The sequence below is a fragment of the Schistocerca americana genome, chromosome 11, assembly GCF_021461395.2.
Source record: "Schistocerca americana isolate TAMUIC-IGC-003095 chromosome 11, iqSchAmer2.1, whole genome shotgun sequence".
Classification (NCBI taxonomy): domain Eukaryota; kingdom Metazoa; phylum Arthropoda; class Insecta; order Orthoptera; family Acrididae; genus Schistocerca; species Schistocerca americana.
Genome location: NC_060129.1, coordinates 115,207,988 through 115,231,530, shown reverse-complemented (window position 1 = coordinate 115,231,530; position 23,543 = coordinate 115,207,988). Strand labels below are relative to the sequence as shown.

The 23,543-nt window shown below is 44.2% G+C and overlaps 1 protein-coding gene across 1 annotated transcript in view; it reads right to left on the bottom strand.

Annotated features, from left to right (window-relative positions):
• LOC124553868 (plexin domain-containing protein 1) overlaps positions 1 to 5,581 on the bottom strand; it is a 445,631-nt gene extending 440,050 nt beyond the window's left edge. Inside the window, exon 1 of the mRNA XM_047127869.1 lies at positions 5,349 to 5,581. Within this exon, the coding sequence (XP_046983825.1) occupies positions 5,349 to 5,424 (76 nt within the window). The 5' untranslated portion in view covers positions 5,425 to 5,581. The remainder of the gene's footprint in view (positions 1 to 5,348) is intronic.
• Between the last annotated feature and the right edge of the window lie 17,962 nt (positions 5,582 to 23,543).

Below are 23,543 nucleotides of genomic sequence, written 5' to 3'. Positions count from 1 at the left end.
TACGAGCGTCACACCTTGTCAACGACAATCGGTTTCAAACACGACAGGATTGCTTGTCATTGAAAGCAGGTCTGTCTCAACTCATTTCCGAGCACTTGCTTATCTGTACTCGGTATTTAGCTCCCTCAATCATGTAAGTTCTTGTGTACCAGGCATACAGCCAAGATTTCGCCGGATGCCTTTTTACCTTCAAGAAATTTGAAGAACAAAAAGTTGGAGTAGTTTCGGACGACGAATTGGCGCGGCGAGTGCAGAGTAAACTGCATCGAAATGTTTAAACAGATTGTAGATAATCGTCTCTAGAGGCGGAAATACAGAAGCGTCCGATTCCACCCGTCTGCTTTGACCCATGACGTCACAAATATGGCGGAAACAAAAACAAAAAACACACTTTCCACAAGAAGCCTAATGACACTAACGGGACAAGCGCGGGAAATGGGGTGTTTTGGGTGGGGGGGGGGGGGGGGCAAACTAAATATAAACAAATTTAGACGCCTTGCGTAGCTACAACGTGTAAGTGAAGACAGCCATGCATGAATACCCACCCACCTCCCCAGGGGTCGTAACCCCTGCAACCCATAGAAGATAAAGATGCTTCAGTAGCTGATTAGTGTTTTTTGTCTTTAAAAAAAAAATCTCACGGGATAGAACGAACAGATCAGAAAGATAAATATAATAAACTAAAACAGAAATTCGAGGAAACAGATAATTAAAATAAGTAATAAGTTTTTAAATTTTAAAAAAATCTCACGAGATAGAACGAACAGACCAGAAAAGTAAATAAAATAAGATAAAACGGAACTGGACACAGCCACACTCAAACCAAACTCCGCGCCGTCATGACGTCACACACGACAACACCCTTACGTCACGGATGAAAGCCGACGCGTTGGATCGGACGCTTCTGTCGACCCCTAGAGGCCTTACACTACGGACGCGTACAATGTGTTACAAGTACGCTGTGGTAAACGCTTTCGGGATGTGTTAATACCGTGTTACGACACGCGGCACACGAGAGGATTAATGCAGGCTCATCCTTAAGGCGCTCCAATCCGCTCATTTCGTAACAGCTGACAGTTTCAAGGATGTATGTCGCAATGCCTACATCAGCACTACAAAAAGTGGAGTGGGCCGACGGGGGTTGGGGGAGAAATAACAAGCGCCAACAAAAAAACTACATTTCCGCTACTTCAAACACGCACAGCTAACAACTTTCACAGGATATTCGTATGACGTTGCTGTTATACGTTTGACAGACAACGTACATATTTCGCTTCTGCTTTTTACGTTCTCTATCAGAGTATTACACTTCGCCACAGTGCCTCTGATACGAATACAGTATGTACTTACAATGGAACCTCCCCATCGCACCCCCCTCTGATTTAGTTATAAGTTGGCACAGTGGATAGGCCTTGAAAAAGTGAACACAGATCAATCGAGAAAACAAGAAGTTGTGTGGAACTATGAAAAAAATAGCAAAATATACAAACTGAGTAGTCCATGCGCAAGTTAGAAAACTTCAAGGACAATGTATGCTCAGAAGCGCCGTGGTCCCGTGGTTAGCGTGAGCAGCTGTGAAAGGAGAGGTCCTTGGTTCGAGTCTTCCCTCGAGGGAAAAATTTAATTTTTTGTTTCCAGACAACTATCAAAGTTCAGGCACTCGTACATAATCAACTTCGCTCTCCAAAATTCCAGGACATGTTCAGATTTTCTTGGCCATGTGCAGGATTTGACGGTCTACACACGGAAATACTTGAAAACGTTAAAAATATATGTTTTGACAGAGCACACGGAAATCTGTGCGATGTGAAACTGTTGCATTCATTTGTTGCAGTTAATGTGACAACTCTTATGTATTCATCACTTTTGGGTGTGATTATCACATCCACAAGAAAACCTAAATCGGGCAAAGTAGAAAAATCTTTTTACCCAGAATGAGATTTTCACTCCGCAGCGGAGTGTGCGCTGATATGAAACTTCCTGGCAGATTAAAACTGTGAGCCCGACCGAGACTCGAACTCGGGACCTTTGCCTTTCGCGGGCAAGTGCTCTACCATCTGAGCTACCGAAGCACGACTGTTTTAATCTGCCAGGAAGTTTCGTATCAGCGCACACTCCGCTGCGGAGTGAAAATCTCATTCTGGAAACATCCCCCAGGTTGTGGCTAAGCCATGTCTCCGCAATATCCTTTCTTTCAGGAGTGCTAGTTCTGCAAGGTACGCAGGAGAGCTTCTGTAAAGTTTGGAAGGTAGGAGACGAGGTACTGGCAGAAGTAAAGCTGTGAGTACCGGGCGTGAGTCGTGCTTCGGTAGCTCAGATGGTAGAGCACTTGCCCGCGAAAGGCAAACGTCCCGAGTTCGAGTCTCGGTCGGGCTCACAGTTTTAATCTGCCAGGAAGTTTCATCTTTTTACCCATTCGCCAAGTGTGCAAGTTAGGTGGGACGACAACATATTCCTGTCATGTGACGCACATGCCGTCACAAGTGTCGTACAGAATATATCAGACGTGTTTTCCTGTGGAGGAATCGATTGACCTATGACCTTGCGATCAAATGTTTTCGGTTCCCATTGGAGAGGCACGTCCTTTCGTCTACTAATCGCACGGTTTTGCGGTGCGGTCGCAAAACACAGACGCTAAACTTATTACAGTGAACATAGACGTCATTGAACGAACGGATAGACCATAACTTTGCGAAAATAAAGAAAGTAAAATTTTCACTCGAGGGATGACTTGAACCAAGGACCTCTCGTTCCACAGCTGCTCACGCTAACCACGGGACCACGGCACTCCTGAGCTTACACTCTCCTTGATGTTGCCTATCTTGCACATGGACTACTCAGTTTGTATATTTTGCATATTTTTTTCATAGTTTCACACAATTTCTTTCTGTTTTCTAGATTGATCTGTGTTCAGTTTTTCAAGGCCTATCCACTGTGCCAAATTATACCTAAATCTGAGGGGGGTGCAATGGGGAGGTTCCCTTGTTAGAAAACACTAAACAGAAAATACGACTGCAAGAAGAAGACTGCTGATCTATTTTCTTACACACCATACACCTGTAAAATATTTGACATTTCCAGACAAGAGAAAAACAAAAAGGCGATTACATCTACATAAATACTCCGCAAGCAACTGTATTGTTGCGTACAAGAAGCCAATGCGAGCAATTGTTGAGTATTGTGCCAGATTTTGGACTCCCTATCTACGAGTCGGTAACATTACGCGCAGAACCCTATACTGGATGGCACAGGACGAATGGTCTGTATTCAGGGATGACAAACGACCATTCGAAGCAAAAATGTCTCGTAAACATGGGATCTAATATTCATACCTGGAGAGCCATGACCATTTGTTTTGCAGAAGAGGTGTTTACAGTATCGAATATGAAGTGCGTATAGCTCAAGGTATGCATTAGAGCACATGTTTATGAGATTTTTTCGCCTCGAATTATCGTTCCTGCCATATCCCTGAATACTGCCCATTACTTGTGGGACACCCTGACTGAATGATCCGCAAAATACTGAATTCAGAAGAAAACAAGACTGCTTGCGAAGTTGCGAACCGTCAGCCATGCAGACAGCATTGCTTGAATTTGGTACGGAATTGCCTTACTTTAGAATTATCTATGGTATCTCAATGACCGTTTCCGACGAAATGTGCAATCTTCAGCTCGTAATCCGTTCGTAATCTAAGCTAAACGCTAGCCAGATTCGCGCAGTCCTGACAATGTGCTGCAAACGCAAAGTCGGAGGAAGGGTTACATAACCTAGTCGACCGCAGAACAAGTCGACTTTTTTCGCTGCAGAACCGTCAGCGGTGCCAGCACGTGAACGGAAAAATCCCACAAATAGGTTGATACACAAACACACGAGGTGTTACATCACGTAAATAGTGACGCGACATGTGAAACTAGAAAACTGTCACCTTTTCCCTGATGTGCTCGCTTTTATCTATTTTGCATCATTTTATCATTTGTTGTGATTTTACGTCTCGATACACACACTATTTAAAAGAAATGGTCAAAGCTGTTTTTGAAAAGTTTGTGGTACAATTTGCGTAGTGGGGGGCCCCCTGCATTGTTTTCGTTTATACACGACATATGTAAGTCATATACAACAAAATACTCTGGGACTTCATTATCTTAGTACGTTTCCTGAATTTACCTTGCAGCTTTAGTTTTTACGATGAAAAACACGTTAAATACGGCGCAGACGCAAACCTTTGGCTCCACTAAAGATAAATTTGCTACCGCAACCTGTAATTTGCTTTCACATACGGCAGCTCACAACCGAATTATCACCTTTTCAACCTAACCTAGACCACGCTACACGTCTGTCACCAGAACTAAGCTTTCCAACAGCACACATCAATTCACGTCTGCAGCTGCAACAATTTCCCCGAAACTAATACTTAATTCCTGCATAAACTATTTTCATAACACATACTGACAGCAGCTTGGGTGAAACTGTCTAATTTCTGCATCAACTGCAATGACACTAATTCAAGTTTGTGTCTCAGAAAAACACTCGTAGGATAATACTGTCCATATTTTCAAACAGTCTCTTCGGTAGCTCATAAAATGTGGTCTGAAACGTTGAGCATACTACCTAAGACCTGATGAATACTGCAGCAACTGACGACTTAGCAAATATTACAGCGCAAGAAAAGCCGTATAGAATCTTATTGCGCAACCCTCTAGAGAATTTAAACATTAACATGTTCGCTATGAATAAATCACGAGACGTATAGCCCAAGAAATGAATGCAGCTAACCAAAGAGCAACAGCAAACCATGTGGGCGGTTTCGTCCGAAAGGAAGTGCCCGTTTGAACTCATTGCCTAGCTCCCCCATTTGACAGTCTCGCAGCATCGCGCAACAAAATGTTTGCTGGTCAGAATAGTTCGCTATGATTACTATTTCTGGACCTTTGCACACCCGATAAACTGGCAGAAAAAGGCGAACCCGCAGGAAAATCTAACGGTAAACACACCAAAAAGACGGTCGTTTTAAGATTTAATCGCAACATCATTTATTCGCTAAACGCGCTTGCAACGGCCCTCTAATAACAAGGACAGAAACACAAGAGCGAGAAACAAATACTCCCGCTGGTCATTCACATGCTATCCGGGTTCTACAGACCCACCCGCTACACGCCGCATATGTTCTGTTACACCGCAATAACGGATGTTGAAGGAAACAATAGCATTAGATATCTGAAAGTCTGATCTGCTTATAAACAGATGTCACACGATATGCGTCCAAACCAGATGTCAGACGCACAACACTAAAGCTGAGGAAACACATGGGCTCGTAAGCTAAGCACAACTAAACGGTTCTTTTCGCTTACCTTGTGAAGACGCAGCCCGCATGTCTAGCAGGAGGCACGAAATAACGCCCAAAGTCCACAGCCACCGAATATCCATCTTGGAATTATTTCTCGTTTCAGTCTTTCTCGCGCCAACGAGAGCGAACAACGTACACCAACACTCCCGCACGACTTCTAATGTGTCACTGAGCCGCCTGCCAACAAAAGCCGACTGCCCCTCTGGAGTCAAGAAGCAGCACCCCCGCCCGTCGACGATAATAACTAGCAGCTCTGCACGGTCGTCTGCAGCGGTGACCCCAGTGTAACGGAAAAGAACGGGCAGCTCCTGACATCTCGCGGTAGCTTCCAGAAGCTCGCTCGGACTTCTTTGTTTTGACGCTATGACGCCATTTTGATGTTTGTTGTGGACGCGGCGCCATCAACCAAGGAAGTTAGATTATTGTAACATCCATGCCGTCAACGATCACAGCTAGTAGAAAAAAAGCAAAGAAATTATGCACCACTAAAAAATAAAAAATTAACGATTTTTTACATCTTGTTAACATGGAAAACGCAGATCTCAGTGCTGTCGATGTTCGCTGACACATTTTATATTTTGTATGTACAATTTATTCGTAGCGGTTTGCTGCGTTACATTGGAAAGGTAACCAAGCTTTATTCAAAGCCGAGTATAAATACATTTCTATGCAAACAAAAAGGAAACACTGCTATTAACAACTACTGTATTCATCTCCATTTTTTTTTTACTCTATACCGTATTTTTTCTTATTATTGATTCTTCATTTTCCTTCGGCCTTTTCATCTCGCAACCATCTTCCACGTACACATTTACATCTACATCTGCAGCTGACATTTAAGTGCCTGGCAGAGGGTTCATCTAACCATCTTCACAATAATTCTCTGTTATTCCAATCTCGTACAGCGCCCGGGGAAATCGAAAACCTATATCTTTCCGTGCGAACTCTGATTTCCCTTATTTTCTTATGATGATCGTTTCTCTCAATGTCGGTCGGCGTCAACAAAATATTTTCGCATTCCGAGGAGAAAGTTGGTGATTGAAATTTCGTGAGAACATTCTGTGGGGTTCTGAACCACTGAGGGCTACGGCGGGACGACGCCTCTCCGTCGTTTGTAGGTCCCCAGTTCAATACACACACACACGACTTTTGAACCATCCCCAGTGCATGCAAATGTCGCACGCTAGAGGAATGCCGACAGCTTATCACATTTGCCAGTTTTCGAGTACAATGACGTGGATCATTGTGGATTAATGCGTTCAAACGATCTTAGCCAAACCCTGAAGGTCTTCCTGAACGTGGGTAAGTGGGTTGAAAGTAAATAAACCGCCAGGTCCTGATGGGATTCCAATTCCAATTCGGTTTTACCAAGAGTACTCTACTGCATTGGCTCCTTACTTAGCTTGCATTTATCGCGAATCTCTTGCCCAACGTAAAGTCCCGAGCGACTGAAAAAAAGCGCAGGTGACACCTGTATATAAGAAGGGTAGAAGGAAGGATCCTCAAAATTACAGACCAATATCCTTAACATCGGTTTGTTGCGGGATTCTCGAACATATTCTCGGTTCGAATATAATGAATTTCCTTGAGACAGAGAAGTTGCTGTCCATGCATCAGCACGGCCTTAGAAAGCATCGCTCCTGCGAAACGCAACTCGCCCTTTTTTCACATGATATCATGCGAACCATGGACGAAGGGTATCAGACGGATGCCATTTTCCTTGACTTCCGGAAAGCGTTTGACTCGGTGCACAACTGCAGACTCCTAACAAAGGTACGAGCATATGGGATTGGTTCCCAAATATGTGAGTGGCTCGAAGACTTCTTAAGTAATAGAATCCAGTACGTTGTCCTCGACGGTGAGTGTTCATCGGACGTGAGGGTATCATTTGGAGTGCCCAGGGAAGTGTGGTAGGTCCGCTGTTGTTTTCTACCTACATAAATGATCTTTTGGATAGAGTGGATAGCAATGTGCATCTGTTTGCTGATGATGCTGTGGTGTACGGGAAGGTGTCATCGTTGAGTGAGTGTAGCAGGATACAAGATGACTTGGACAGGATTTGTGATTGGTGTAAAGAATGGCAGCTAACTCTAAATATAGATAAATGTAAATTAATGCACATGAATAGGAAAAATAATCCCGTAATGTTTCAATACTCCATTAGTAGTGTAGCGCTTGACACAGTCACGTCGATTAACATTGCAGAGCGATATGAAGTGGGACAAGCATGTAATGTCAGTTGTGGGGAAGGCGGATAGTCGTCTTCGGTTCATTCGTAGAATTTTGGGAAGATGTGGTTCAACTGTAAAGGAGACCGCTTATAAAACACTAGTGCGACCTATTCTTGAGTAATGCCGAGCGTTTGGGATCCCTATCAAGTCGGATTGAGAGAGATCATAGAAGCAATTTATAGGCGGGCTGCTAGATTTGTTACTGGTAGGTAGAAGAGAATAGAAGCTTTCGAAATGTGGTGCTACAGAAGAATGCTGAAGATTAGATGGGTAGATCACATAACTAATGAGGAAGTATTGAATAGGATTGGGGAGAAGAGAAGTTTGTGGCACAACTTGACCAGAAGAAGGGATCAGTTGGTAGGACATGTTCTGAGGCATCAAGGGATCACCAATTTAGTATTGGAGGGCAGCGTGGAGGGTAAAAATCGTAGAGGGAGACCAAGAGATGAATACACTAAGCAGATTCAGAAGGATGTAGGTTGCAATAGGTACTGGGAGATGAAAAAGCTTGCACAGGATAGAGTAGCATGGAGAGCTGCATCAAACCAGTCTCAGGACTGAAGACCACAACAACAACAACAACAGGTTTGATCATCACGCGAGTGTTACGGAAATGCTTCAGGAACTCGGGTGGGAGTCTCTAGAGGAAAAGAGGCGCTCTTTTCGTGAATCGCTACTGAGGAAATTTAGAGAACCAGCATTTGAGGCTGACTGCAGTACAATTTTACTGCCGCCAACTTATATTTCGCGGAAAGACCACAAAAATAAGATAAGAGAGATTAGGGCTCGTACAGAGGCATATAGGCAGTCATTTCTCCCTCGTTCTGTTTGGGAGTGGAACAGGGAGTGAAGATGCTAGTTGTGGTACGAGGTACCCTCCGCCACGCACCGTATGGTGGATTGCGGAGTATGTACGTAGATGTAGATGTAGAAGTCTCTAAACGATCCTCCATAAAATGAGATATCCATTTTCTTGCCGTGCTCTGTTTAACAGCATTATCCTCATACACGGCGTAAAAGGTTTTGGCTGCCTCCCCTGCTGTCATCCGTCTATCGACTGAAAAGGAAGAATATATCGGAATTGTTGCGATTTCTCCACTTTTCACTCCATTTTCTAGCGAAGTCCACTCAGTATCCCCAAATGACAAAATAGTAAATCTGTAAACTCGAATAGGAACAGTGAACTAAACATAATAAATAACAATCGTTAAACAAATCCGTAGCAGCCGGAATACCAACACGCAAAACAAAAACGCTAAGAACTTATTCATCAACTTAATAAATTAACGCTGCGAGTATAGCGGTGGCTTCTCTAGAAAACCTAGAAGTTTCGCTGCGGAGTGAAATCAGTTCCTTGCAACCTGTGCTTGGGCACAGGAACGCACATTCCACTCAGCCAATATCTGGAATTTTGAAGCTGTCAGTATAAATCTGTAAATATTCCGAGAAACTTGGTTTTCTACTAATCTTTCTGCTCCTGCTTTCTTTGGGGAGGGAGGGAGAGAGAGAGTGAGATTGTCTTGAACTGCTACATAGTTACAGCCTTTTGACTGTCTCGATATGCTGCAGACATCTTCCCAAAGGAAATGACAACTGCCTGACGAGATGATTCGAAAAGAAGATGTGCTTATTCTTGTACCAGGAGGTTTGCATATTTATGCTACACAAGCTCAGTTCCTGGGAATTGTATAAGGGGCGGTTACGTGAAAATGAGACAAGTGCGAAAAAGTAAGTCAATCTTTTTTTTTATTTCAAAAGCTATCATCGTACTACACACATCAAATATAGTTTTGCATCACCTGTACAGAAAATTGGAATAGAGATCAACATAAACATCGTTTCCGCACTTTTTATTGCTTATGAAAACCACACATTGCATGTTGTACCACCATATAGCGAGACCTTCAGAGGTGGTGGTCCAGACTGCTGTACACACCGCTACCTCTGATATCCAGCAGCACGTCCTCTTGCATTGATGCATGCCTCTATTCGTCGTGGCATACTATCCACAAGTTCATCACGGCACTGTTGGTCCACATTGTCCCACTCCTCAACGGCGATTCGGCTTCGCCCGCTCAGAGTGGTTGCTGGGTCACGTCGTCCATAAACAGCCCTTTTCAATGTATCCCAGGATTGTTCGATTGGGTTCATGTCTGGAGAAGATGCTGGCCACTCTAGTCGGGCGATGTCATTATCGCCGGCCGATGTGGCCGAGCGGTTCTAGGCGCTTCAGTCTGGTACCGCGCGACCGCTACAGTCGCAGGTTCGAATCGTGCCTCGGGCATGGATGTGTGTGATGTCCTTAGGTCAGTTAGGTTTAAGTAGTTCTAGGGGACTGATGACCTCAGATGTTAAGTCCTATAGTGCTCAGAGCCATTTGAACCATTTTTAATGTCATTATCTTGAAGGAAGTAATTCACAAGATGTACACAACGGGGGCGCGAATTGCCGCCCGTGAAGACGAATGCCTCGCCAATATGCTGCCGATGTGGTTGCACTAACGGCATTCACGTATCGCACAGCTGTTACGGCGCCTTCCATGACCACCAGCGACGTACGTCGGCCCCACATAAAGCCACCCCAAAACAGCAGGAAACCTCCACCTTGCTGCACTCGCTGGACAGTGTGTCTAAGGCGTTCAGCCTGACCGGGTTGCCTTCAAACACGTCTCAGACGATTGTTTGGTTGAAGGCATATGCGAAAGTCATCGGTGAAGAAAAGGTGATCCAATCCTGAGCGGTCCATTCGGCATGTTGTTGGGTCCATCTGTACCGCGCTGCACGGTGTCGTGGTTGCAAAGATGGACCTCGCCGAGGACTTCGGGAATGAAGTTGCGCATCGTGCAGCCTATTGCGCACAGTTTGAGTCGTAACACGACGTCCTGTGGCTGCAGGAAATTCGTAGGTGGCGGTCATTCGCTGCAGTAGTAGCTTTTGGGCGGCCTGAGCGAGGCATGTCATCGACAGTTCCTGTCTCTCCTCCATGTCCGAACAACATCGCTTTGGTTCGCTCAGAGACGCCTGGACACTTCGCTTGTTGAGAGCCCTTCCTGGCACAAAGTAACAATATGGACGCGGTCGAACCGCGGTCTAAGCATAGTTGAACTACAGACAACACGAGCCGTGTACCTTCTTGCTGGTGGAGTGACTGGAAGTGATCGGCTGTCGGACCCCCTCCGTCTAATAGGCGTTGCTCATGCACGGTTGTTTACATCTTTGGGTGGGTTTAGTGACATGTCTGAACAGTCAAAGGGACTGTGTCTGTGATACATTATCCACAGTCAACGTCTATCTTCAGGAGTTCTGGGAACAGGGGTAATGCAAAACTTTTTTTGATGTGTGTATTATCCCACCGTGAGATGAAACACTCAGTGCATTCATGCAAAAATGTTTGAAGTGGCCTACGGATTGTGGCCTGGCATGCACAGCCAAGAATGTCTTTCTTCAGGACTGCATAGATATGAAAACCGCAAGGGGAATGTTTGGGCCTGTATGATTTAGGATGTCTAAGAGGTTCTCAGCGAAACTTCGGCAGCATACTTGAAACAGCCTTGGCAACATATCAGAGGGCATCATCTTGCAAGAGACTGATGTCGTCCGCCATTATCGCGAGCGTTTGGATTGATGCTCAGTTTTAGTAATTATTGTCTTCACGTAGTGTGCATGAATTGTGGCAGCGGGTCCTTATACTCGAAAAAAGGGGCAATCATGACTTTCCCCTAGTTGACATGCCTGTTGTTTCGACTAGGCTGCAGAAGTTTCGCTGTGTATCCCTTACACATCCTCTATACGGTCCCGATAACTTCTCATGTGGTTTCCAAATTTTGGGAACCCTTAATGAAAACGTTATCCCTTCAGACATTATGTCTGTTTTTGTTATCATGGTTCTGTACGCAACAGCAAACATGTTTCCATGAAGCCCTTCACTGTCTTGTCTTATAGTAGGATAAATGTATTAACAGTTAGGGAATTACTTTTCAAATAATAAATAATTTCCTACTTTTTCCATTTGTCTCATTTTCATCTGACTGTCTCTTATAGGAAGACTTTTTATAATACAAGGTGACAGAGAGTAACAGGAATGTTTGAGATGAGTAGTGGCAGCCATGGGCAGGTGGCAGCACTGGGGGATGTTTCGAGTTAGCGAGTAAACAGTCCGTCATTTCAGTAATCATGGATCAGTGAAAAGTACAACAGCGTGCGTGAGCCATAAAAATGTTTTATAAAAACGACGATAGATTGGTAGCGGCGCAGAGGGAGTTTCGACGTTTTTATAATTTAGGACGTCATGATGCCGTCCCGTGGAAACACGCGATAAAATGTTGGATTAATAACTTTCAAGAGACACGATCTGCCCTCAAGAAGAAACCAACAGGACGGCCAAGAGGTGTGCGTCCTCCAGCGAACATTGATGTTGTACGCGAGTTTGTCTTACGGAGCCCACGGCGTTCAACTCGTAAGCAAGCAGCAGTGGTTGGAATGTCCTGGGAGTGCGTTCGCAGAATTCTTCATCTCGATTTAAAATTTCATCCGTACAAAACTACAGTTGGCAAGGGCGTACCCGGGATCTGAACTATGGGGGGGGGGATACTAGTCTCAGGAAACAAGGACTCGAGACAACATACAGCAATTCTTATTAAATAAAACAGTAAACCAGTGAAAAACTGCTTTTAATAAACATTTTAAATACAAGAATGCACTTGTACAATCCGAGAAAACATGCAGCATTTCTTATTAAATAAAACAGTAAACTAGTGAAAATCTGCGAATATCATCTAGGGAGGGGGGGGGGGGGGGCGGCAGCTGCCCTCGATGGGTATGCCTATGACAGTTGGTGCAACAATTGAAGGACAATGATTACAGGTTAGGGTTAGGATTCTGTCAACAAATGATAACAAAAATAAACAATGACGATGAATTTGTAAACAAGTTGTGGATGTCAGATGAGGCACATTTTCATCTCACAGGTTATGTCATTAAACAGAACTACCGTTACTAGGCAAACACAAATCCTAATGATGTTCATGAGCGTAAAGTGACAGTATGGTGTGGTGTTTCGTCACATGGGATTATCGGACCGTATGTTTTCCCAAATGAACAGGGAAACACAATAACTATCAATGTCGATCGTTATTTATTTAGGCCTATTTAGTTTTGGTCCTGAGATATCTTGTACAGATATAGGACAGGTCAATAAATGATACATAAAGTTAAAAATTACACACACACACACACACACACACACACACACACACACACACACACACACACAAGACCTATACAGTGCTGTGGACTACAAATATCTACATTAATACAAAGTTACATGTACAAGTAGTACATTTTAATAAATAATTGCCATAAATTGTTTATTAATTTAACATTACAAAATTCTGTTTCATTCTGAGAGGTATTCATTTACAGAGTAGAAACTGTGGTCCATCAGAAATAACTTCAGCTTTTTTTTTGAACAAGCTGTCTTGCTTTACCAACTTGATGTTGTTAGGAAGGTGGTTATACAATTTTGTGCCTCTATGAAGGACACTCTTCTGGGAGGCTGATATTCTGGCATATGAGACATGAATGTTATTACCGTTTCTTGTTGTGTAATTGTGCACAGAACTGTTCAACTGATAGACATAGGAGTTTCTTAAATATGCTCTTACAAAGATTATTGTGTCACATATATATAGGCATGGAAGGTTCAGCATCTTTAGAGTAGGAAAAAGAGAGCGACATGAACATGTCATGAACTTTTGTTACACCTGCATTGAACAACTTTCCAAACGGTCCAGAAGCCTGGTTTCACCAGGACGGAGCAACATCACACGCTGCCCGGCAATCAATGGCGTATGTGCGAGAATTGTTTGGCAACCGTGTGATCTCACGATTCAGCAACATTCTCTGGCCACCTAGATCGCCAGATTTATCAGTTTGTGATTTTTTCTTGTGGGGCTACCTCAAGAGCAAAGTCTACACGACTCGACCAAGAACCCTGGATGAGTTTAAAAACAGAGAATTCGGGATGCAGTTCCCAGTATCCCAGCTGAGATGTTGCAGCGGTCAATGAGGAATCTCAACAGCAGACTTCACGAATGTATTCGTGCTGGAGGACGCCATGTAAAGGACGTAATTTTTTAAAAATTATAAATACCATCAATGTTTCGTAAATGTCGAAGCTGTGACGTTGGAATTACTATGAATTCATACGCACCACGCGAGATTTTTTCGTAAGTCGTCAAAATGGTTCAAATGGCTCTCAGCACTATGAGACTTAACTTCTGAGGTCATCAGTCTCCTAGAACTTAGAACTACTTAGACCTAACTAACCTAAGGACATCACACACATCCATGCCCGAGGCAGGATTCGAACCTGCGACCGTAGTGGTCGCGCGGTTCCAGACTGTAGCGCCTAGAACCGCTCAGCCACTCCGGCCGGCCGTAAATCGTCCTTGAATGTTAAACGACCCTTCTTCTAGCGTTTGCAAAATTTAAAAATTGATACTGTGTAAATTTTGTCGCAAAATATTGTGGATTTTAACTGCATAAAATTAACAACCGCATCATTTCGTTGATCTCGCCTTCTTACTACTTCTTCAGCCACTAAGCTGGCAAGGATTAAATTTAGATCGAACTGTAAATGTAATTTTGCATAACGTTTTCGGAAGTATGTTTTTATTTCATTACCCTCACGGGAAAGTTTAAATCTATAGTGTTAACTTATTAGTCGACTGAGTGTGGGGTTAAGAGCAAGACGATACTGAAAATAATCTTTGTCATGTTTAGCACAATAGCTGACACTAACATTAAAAATTAATGAAAACCAACAGAGCTGTATTATTACACATTTATTGTGTTACAACCAGGGTTTCGTCCGGGCAACATTCATCGCATACTATACGCACCACACCGTATATCCTCGTCGTACTTTCGTCAGGCGGGCAGTAGAAAGTTTACGATCAGTGTTTTTGGATATGGTCCTTAACATTACCTAGGACAACAAGACCATTTATATCACGACTTTAGCACAACTCGACTACATGAAGGTTTTCAACGAACGAAACCGTTCGTAACATAATAAATGTGTAATAACACAGCCGAGGTGGTGTTTATTAATCGTTGGCATTGAACAGAGGACAAATTCTTCTGTCGGAGCAGAAAAAGGTGAAAATACTCCTGTTTCAAAGATTAACTGAAAAGTGGGTGTACCAGCTGCCTCATACTACACTGGCCGGCCGGAGTGGCCGTGCGGTTCTAGGCGCTACAGTCTGGAGCCGAGCTACCGCTGCGGTCGCAGGTTCGAATCCTGCCTCGGGCATGGATGTGTGTGATGTGCTTCGGTTAGTTAGGTTTAATTAGTTCTAAGTTCTAGGCGACTGATGACCTCAGAAGTTAAGTCGCATAGTGCTCAGAGCCATTTGAATCATACTACACTCATGCTCATAAATTAAGGATAATGCTGATACATGGTGAAACAACGCTCTGGTGGGCGGTTTTCGGGTTTAAATCACCTCGGGGTATGACCATGCGGTGCATTTGACCTGCGGTCGTCGCACGGTGGCGCTGGCAGCAGTCCACATACGCAGAGGTGTGTGAGGTGCGTTTCAGAGTACGGTGCAGCGAGTAAGTGTGCAGACGTTTTCAGACGTGCTAATGGTGACTGTGTGTTGAAAATGGCTCAGAGAGCACATATTGATGACGTTATGAGGGGTAGAATACTAGGGCGACTGGAGGCTGGTCAAACACAGCAGGTCGTAGCACGGGCCCTCCGTGTGCAGCAAAGTGTGATCTCAAAATTGTGGCAACGATTCCAGCAGACGGGAAACGTGTCCAGGCGCTACAGCACGGGACGTCCACCGACTACAACACCACAAGAAGACCGATAGCTCACCATCAGTGCCCGCAGACGGCCACGGAGTACTGCAGGTAGCCTCGCTCGGGACCTTACCGCTGCCACTGGAACAGTTGTCTCCAGACACACAGTCTACACACGACTGAACACACACAGTTTATTCGCCCGGAGACCTGCGAGGTGCATTCCACTGACCCCTGGTCACAGGAGAGCCCGTAAAGCCTGGTGTCAAGAACACAGTACATGGTCATCGGAACAGTGGTCCCACGTTATGTTCACGGACGAGTTCAGGTATAGTCTGAACAGTGATTCTCACTGGGTTCTCATCTGGCGTGAACCAGGAACCAAATACCGACCCCTTAATCTCCTTGAAAGGGACCTGTATGGAGGTCGTGGTTTGATGGTGTGTGGTGGGATTATGATTGGTGCACGTACACCCCTGCATGTCTTTGACAGGTCAGGTGTATTGGGACGTCATTTTGCATCAGTATGTCCACCTTTTCAGGGGTGCAGTGGGTCCCACCTTCCCCCTGATGGATGATAACGCACGGCCCCACCGAGCTGCCATGGTGGAGGAGTACCTTGAAAGAGAAGATATCAGGCGAATGGAGTGGCCTGCCTGTTCTCCAGACCTAAACCTCATCGAGCACGTCTGGGATGCTCTCGGTCGAGGTATCGCTGCACGTCTTCAAACCCCTACGACACTTCAGGAGCTCCGACAGGCACTGGTGCAAGAGTGGGAGGCTATACCCCAGCAGCTGCTCGACCACCTGATCCAGAGTATGCCAACCCGTTGTGCGGCCTGTGTACCTGTGCACGGTGATCATATCCCGTATTGATGTCGGGGTACATCAGCAGGGAACAGTGGCGTTTTGTAGCACATGTGTTTCGGGACGGTTTTCTCAACTTATCACCAATACCGTGGACTTACAGATCTGTGTCGTGTGTGTTCCGTATGTGCCTATGCTATTAGCGCCAGTTTTGTGTAGTGCCACGTTGTGTGGCACCACATTCTGCAATTATCCTTAATTTATGAGCATGAGTGTACCTTCCTCGGCACCTTTACGAATTTTCCCAAAAAGTCTGCCATTTGAACATATTCGCACTGTTTTTAACATGCAACTCACCTCCCACTCTCATAACCTTCCCCAGCTAACTCGCTCACAGCTGCTACTAGTCCATCACCGTAAGTCGCTCATATTCATCCACGTCCACTTGCCCATTTTTTCTCCCTCATTTAGTGCAACTCATTGTCTTATCTCTCTGTATCTCTGACCTGCCTCACAGCTACAGTCTTCTTCGTTCTGTCATACTGCTACTGTCTCCTCTCCCTCTTGCTCTCTCTCTCTTACTGCTACCGTCTCATTCATTCCTTCCCACTGCTGCTGTCTCTTCCCACTGTCACTCTCTTTCTCGTCCTCATTACCATAGGCTCTCTCTCTATCATTGGCTCTCACCCACTTCCACTTTCTCCTTCTGTTTCTTCCTTTCCCACTGGTACTGTCTCCTTCACTCTTTTTCCTGTCCGCAGCTGGTGGTCTCGTGGTAGCATTCTCGCTTCCTGAGCGGGGGGTCCCGGGTTCAATTCCCGGCGGGGTCAGGGATTTTCACCTTCCTCGAGATGACTGGGTGTTGTTATGTTGTCTTCATCATCGTGATTCATCCCCATTACGGTTGGAGGAAGGCATTAGCTGAACCCCCTCCACTAGGACCTTGCTTAGTACGGCAGTGCAGGTCTCCCTCATCGTTCCCCTATGCTCTGTCAAGGTGTGCGGGACTTCATCATCATCACACTTTTCCTAGCACTGTTCTCTGAACTCTGTTCCACTGCCGTTGTCTCTCTCTCTTACAACGGCATTGTTTCCTTCGCTCTTCCTACACCACAACCAGTCTACTATTTTCCATTGCCACTGTCTGCTTCTCTTCCAGTATAAGAAAACACTAGTATGTTACCATAGCAAAATTTTTGGAATTTTTTTTAAAAGTGCTGAGGAAGATAGAACGAGGTAGCTGGTACCTCACTTTTAGGTCAGGGTCTTTTAAACAGGACAGTATTCGTCTTTTTGTGCTCCGGTAGGAGCATGTTTACTCTGGTTCCCGTCTTTTACATGCTACATCCGGGCACGTCATTCTGAAATTGAAATAACACAAAATAATTTTAAACTCAGATCGGATTTTACGTGAAAAAAAAATTTGCGTGGGCTTAAGCACTACAACGTGGTTGCAGCACCCTTGTGATGGCAACGGAGACCCTTTACAGTATATCTGTTCATGCTATGTCATTTTATAAACTACGTTTGCGCCTCACACAGGATTTTACGTGATACGGATAAAGACATCAATAAAATTTCCAAAGTTGCCGGAGATCGGGATCCTAGGAATATTAGTATACACCCATTTACCGTGCATAGCCGTCTGGTTCAAATGGCTCTAAGCACTATGATACTTAACATCTGAGGTGATCAGTCCCCTAGACTTAGAACTATTTAAACCTAACTAACCTAAGGACATCACACATATCCATGCCCGAGGCAGGATTCGAACCTGCGACCGCAGCAGCAGCACGGTTCCAGACTGAAGTGCCTAGCTGTCTGGGTTTGGCACCCAAAAACCATGATTTGGGGTGTTTCTCGATAAAAGATTTTTAAAAACGCCAAGTGACCCTCTAGATAAATACTTATCGATAGAGAATGATGACGATGAAGTCCCATACGCCTTGACATAGCATAGGGGACGATACGGGAGACCCGCACCACCGTACTACGCAAGATCCTAGCGGAGGTGGTTTGCTATTGCCTTCCTCCGACCGTAATGGGGACGAATGTTGATGATGAAGACGACACAATAACACCCAGTCATCTTGAGTCAGGTGAAAATCCCTGACCCCACTGGGAATCGAACCCAGGACACGAGACCACGAGCTGCGGACGTAGGTAATATAACGTTAAAACTTGAGCAATTTTCTGCGTTTATTTATTATTTAGATACGGATAAAGACATCAATAAAATTTCCAAAGTTGCTGGAGATCGGGCTCTTAGGAATGTGTAGTATACACCCATTTACCGTGCATAGCTGTCTGGTTCAAATGGCTCTAAGCACTATGCCACTTAACATCAGAGGTCATCAGTCCCCTAGACTTAGAACTACTTAAACCTAACTAACCTAAGGACATCACACATATCCATGTCCGAGGCAGGATTCGAACCTGCGACTGCAACAGCAGCACGGTTCCGGACTGAAGTGCCTAGCCGTCTTTCTCGATAAAAGATTTTTAAAGACGCCAAGTGACACTCTAGATAAATACTTGGCAATAGAGAATGATGACGATGAAGTCCCGTACGCCTTGACATAGCATAGGGGACGATACGGGAGACCTGCACCACCGTACTACGCAAGATCCTAGCGGAGGTGGTTTGCTATTGCCTTCCTCCGACCGTAATGGGGACGAATGTTGATGATGAAGACGACACAACAACACTCAGTCATCTCGAGGCAGGTGAAAATCCCACCCCGCCGGGGATCGAACCCGGGGCCCCGCGCTCGGGAAGCGAGAACGCTACCACGATACCACGAACTGCGGACATAGAAAATATAAAGTGTTCGAATTTGAGCAATTTGCTGCGTTTATTTATTATTTAGATTTCGCCTCACACCGGAATTTACGTTCGTATTTTACGTGCGTTACTTTCGTATTTTACGTATAGGCCTACATAGAAAGTAACTTTGTGCCTCAGGAACGGTTGAAGATATCAAGGAAACTTTAAAGGTTTTTCGAGATCGTGATCTGAGGAATATATCGTAAAAAATTCGGCCATTTGCTGGGAATATCCATCTTGGAATCCGCGGCTCGGTTTTAGTATAAAAATGGTAAAAAATCCTTTTTGGGGGAGGAGGTTTGAAAGATGCACCAATAAACTAACGGTACCTTAAGGCCCACCGTAACCCACATCAAATGCAAAAAGAACCAACCAATTTGCTCCATTTGCGTAAGCAGGAGGAAGTGAATAATATTCGTACTTTAGCCCTGTACTGCAGGATAGTGACACAAAGATGATGCTTCTGTTGAGTACAAAATGGTCCCTTGCCCAAGGGCTACCCAAAACGCTTGACCTCTACCTTTCTGTCATCAACAGAACCTGGGTCTGAGCTTCGGAAGAATCCTGTTGGATGTTGTTTCCCAGTTTGATGGACTGCAAGGTTCCTAGACTGGTACCGAAATGTTTGTTTCCCTTTGCTAGAGTTCAATCAATAGGAGTGCCAAATAGTGAGTCCCTTAACATCATTACAGTTTAACAGTAAAACCAATTAGTGTTTACATGCTCAAATATGCCCCTTTCTTTACCATGAATGGCATGCCCGCCCTTCTTTCAGTCTCTTCTAGTCATCGACCACCATCTTTATCAAATCAGCTCTACATTGGATCTGTCCACTTCTTCCTAGCGGTTTGTTTCTTGTTCGATCTAAGTCCACCACGGTCTGTTTCATAATTCAATGTAACGTGTTTTCTTATTTGCTTCCCAACTCTTAGACATTATAAGTTGTTGTTGTTGTTGTTGTGGTCTTCAGTCCAGAGACTGGTTTGATGCAGCGCTCCATGCTACTCTATCCTGTGCAAGCTTCTTCGTCTCCCAGTACCTACATCCTTCTGAATCTGCTTAGTGTATTCATCTCTTGGTCTGCCTCTACGATTTTTACCCCCCACACTAATACCTACTCCGAATTTTTCTTTTGTTTCCTTTACTGCTTGCTCAATATACAGATTGAATAGCATTTGGGATAGGCTACAACCCTGTCTCACTCCCTTCCCAACCACTGCTTCCGTTTCATGTCCCTCGACTCTTATAACTCCCATCTGGTTTCTGTACAAATTGTAAATAGCCTTTCGGTCCCTGTATTTTACCCTTGCCAGCTTCAGAACTTGAAAGAGAGTATTCCAGTCAACATTGTCAAAAGTTTTCTCTAAGTCTACAGATGCTAGAAATGTAGGTTTGCCTTTCCTTAATCTATTTTCTAAGATAAGTTGCAGGGTCAGTATTGCATCACATGTTCCAACATTTTTACGGAATCCAAACTGATCTTCCCCGAGGTCGGCTTCTACCAGTTTTTCCATTCGTCTGTAAAGAATTTGTGTTAGATTTTGCAGCCATGTCTTATTAAACTGATAGTTCGGCAATTTTCAGATCTGTCAATACCTGCTTTCTTTGGGATTGGAATTATTATATTCTTCTTGAAGTTTGAGGGTATTTCGCCTGTCTCATACATCTTGCTCACCAGATAGTAGAGTTTTGTTAGGACTGGCTCTCCCAAGGCTATTAGCAGTTCTAATGGAATGTTGTCTACTCCTGGGCCCTTGTTTTGACTTAGGTCTTTCAGTGCTCTGTCAAACTCTTCAGGCAGTATCGTATCTCCCATTTCATCTTCATCTACATCCTCTTCCATTTCCATAATATTGTCCTCAAGTACATCGCCCTAGTATAGACCCTCTATATACTCCTTCCACCTTTCTGCTTTCCCTTCTTTGCCTAGGACTGGGTTTCCACATGAGCTCTTGATATTCATGCAAGTGGTTCTCTTTCCTCTAAATGTTTCTTTAATTTTCTTATAGGCAGTATCTATCTTATCCCTAGTGATATGCACCTCTACATTCTTACATTTGTCCTCTAGCCATCCCTGCGTAGCCATTTGGCACTTCCTGTCAATCTTATTTTTGAAATGTTTGTATACCTTTCTGCCTGCATCATTTACGGCATTTTTGTATTTTCTCCTTTCATCAATTAAAGTCAATATCTCTTCTGTAACTCAAGGATTTCGACTAGCGCTCATCTTTTTACCTACTTGATCCCCTGCTACCTTCACTATTTCATCCCTCAAAGCTACCCATTCTTCTTCAACTGTATTTCTTTCCCCCATTCTTGTCAATCTTTCCCTAATGCTCTCCCTGAAACTCTCTTCAACCTCTGGTTATGTCGGTTTATCCAGGTCCCATCTCCTTAAATTTCCCCCTTTTTGCAGCTTCTTCAGTTTTAATCTACAGTTCATAACCAGTAGATTGTGGTCAGAGACCACATCTGCCCCTAGAAATGTCTTATGATTTAATACCTGGTTCCTAAATCTCTGTCTTACCATTATATAATCTATCTGAAACCTGTCAGTATCTCCAGGCTTCTTCCATGTATACGACCTTTTTTCATGAATCTTGAACCAAGTGTTAGCTATGATTGAGTTATGCTCTGTGCAAAGTTCTACCAGACGGCTTCCTCTTTCATTCCTTACCCCCATTCCATATCCACCTACTTCATTTCCTTCTCTTCCATTTCCTACTGTCGAATTCCAGTCACCCATGACTATTAAATTTTCGTCTCCCTTCACCATCTGAATAATTTCTACGGAGCTAGTTGGCATATAAACTTGTACCACTGTGGTAGGCGTGGGCTTCGTATCTATCTTGGCCACAATAATGCTTTCACTATTCTATTTGTAGTAGATTACCTGCATTCCTATTTTCTTATTCATTATTAAACCTACTCCTGCATTACCCCTGTTTGATTTTGTCTGGATGATTGACTGATCTGGCCTTGTAACATTAACCAAAATGGCCTTGCTGTGCTGGTACTGCGAATGGTTGAAAGCAAGGGGAAACTACGGCCGTAATTTTTCCCGAGGGCATGCAGCTTTACTGTATGGTTAAATGGTGATGGTGTCCTCTTGGGTAAAATATTCTGAAGGTAAAATAGTCCCCCATTCGGATCTCCGGGTGGGGACTACTCAGGAGGACGTCGTTATCAGGAGAAAGAAAACTGGGATCCTACGGGTTGGAGTGTGGAATATCAGATCCCGTAATCGGGCAGGTAGGTTAGAAAATTTAAAAAGGGAAATGGATGAGTTAGATATAGTGGGAATTAGTGAAGTTCAGTGGCAGGAGGAGCAAGACTTCTGGTTATGTGAATACAGGGGTATCTGTCCTATCAACTGATTATTTCAGTTAAGCTGTTTCATATTATTGTTATTATTTATTGTACTGGTATAGCATACAGTAAGAGTTTTTGAATCACAAGAGTAGCTGAACGTATACAAAGATTACTAAACTACTTTGTATCAATACTTCAACACCGTTCTGCAGCAATAAGACTGACAAAATCATGGGATAACAATATGCACATATACAAATGGCAGTATTATTGCATTCGTAAGGCATAAAAGGGCAAAGCATTGGTGGAACTGTCATTTCCACTCAGATGTGGAAATGTTACCATCGTGACTATGGTCACACAACACGGGTTAACAGTCTTTGAATGCAGAGTAGTAGTTGGAACTGGACGCATGGGACATTCGATTTTAGAAATCATTAGGGTACTCAATTTTCTCAAGGGCCGCAATGCAGGAGTGTGTTGCGAATACCAAATTTCAGGGATTACCACTGACTACGAACAATGCAGCCGGGGCAAGTGCAGTGAAACTTGCGTACAGTTGTCGGTGTTAACAGACAAGCAATACTGCTTGAAATAACCACAGAAATCAATGTGGGACATAAGACTAAAACCTGTGCCCTGCTCAGATGAGGCCCAATTTCAGCTTGTAAGAGCTGATGGTGGGATTCCAGTCTGACAGAGACACAATGAAACCGTGCACTCAAGTTGTCAACAAGGCACTGTGCAAGCTGGTAGTGGTTCCATAATAGTGTGGGCTGTGTTTACGTGCAGTAGATCGGCCCTCTGGTCCAACTGAACTGATCGTTAATCGGAAATGGTTACGTTCGGCTACTCGGAGGCCATTTACGGCCATTCGTGGACTTTGTGTTCACAAATAATGATGTCATGTCACCGGGCCACAATTGCTTGTGACTGGTTTGAGGTACTTTCTAGACAACTTGAGTAAATGATTTGGCCATCCACACCACTCGACATGAATTCCACTGAACATTTATGGGAAATAATTGAGACATCAGTTCATGTACAACATCCTCCACTGGCAACACTTTCGTAATTTTGAACGGTTACAGAAGCAGCATGGCTGCGTATTTCTGCAGGTGACTTGTTGAGTCCGTGCCACATCAAGTTGCTGCACTACGCCAGTCAAAGGAAGCCCGACACAATATTATGAGGTGTCCCATGACTTT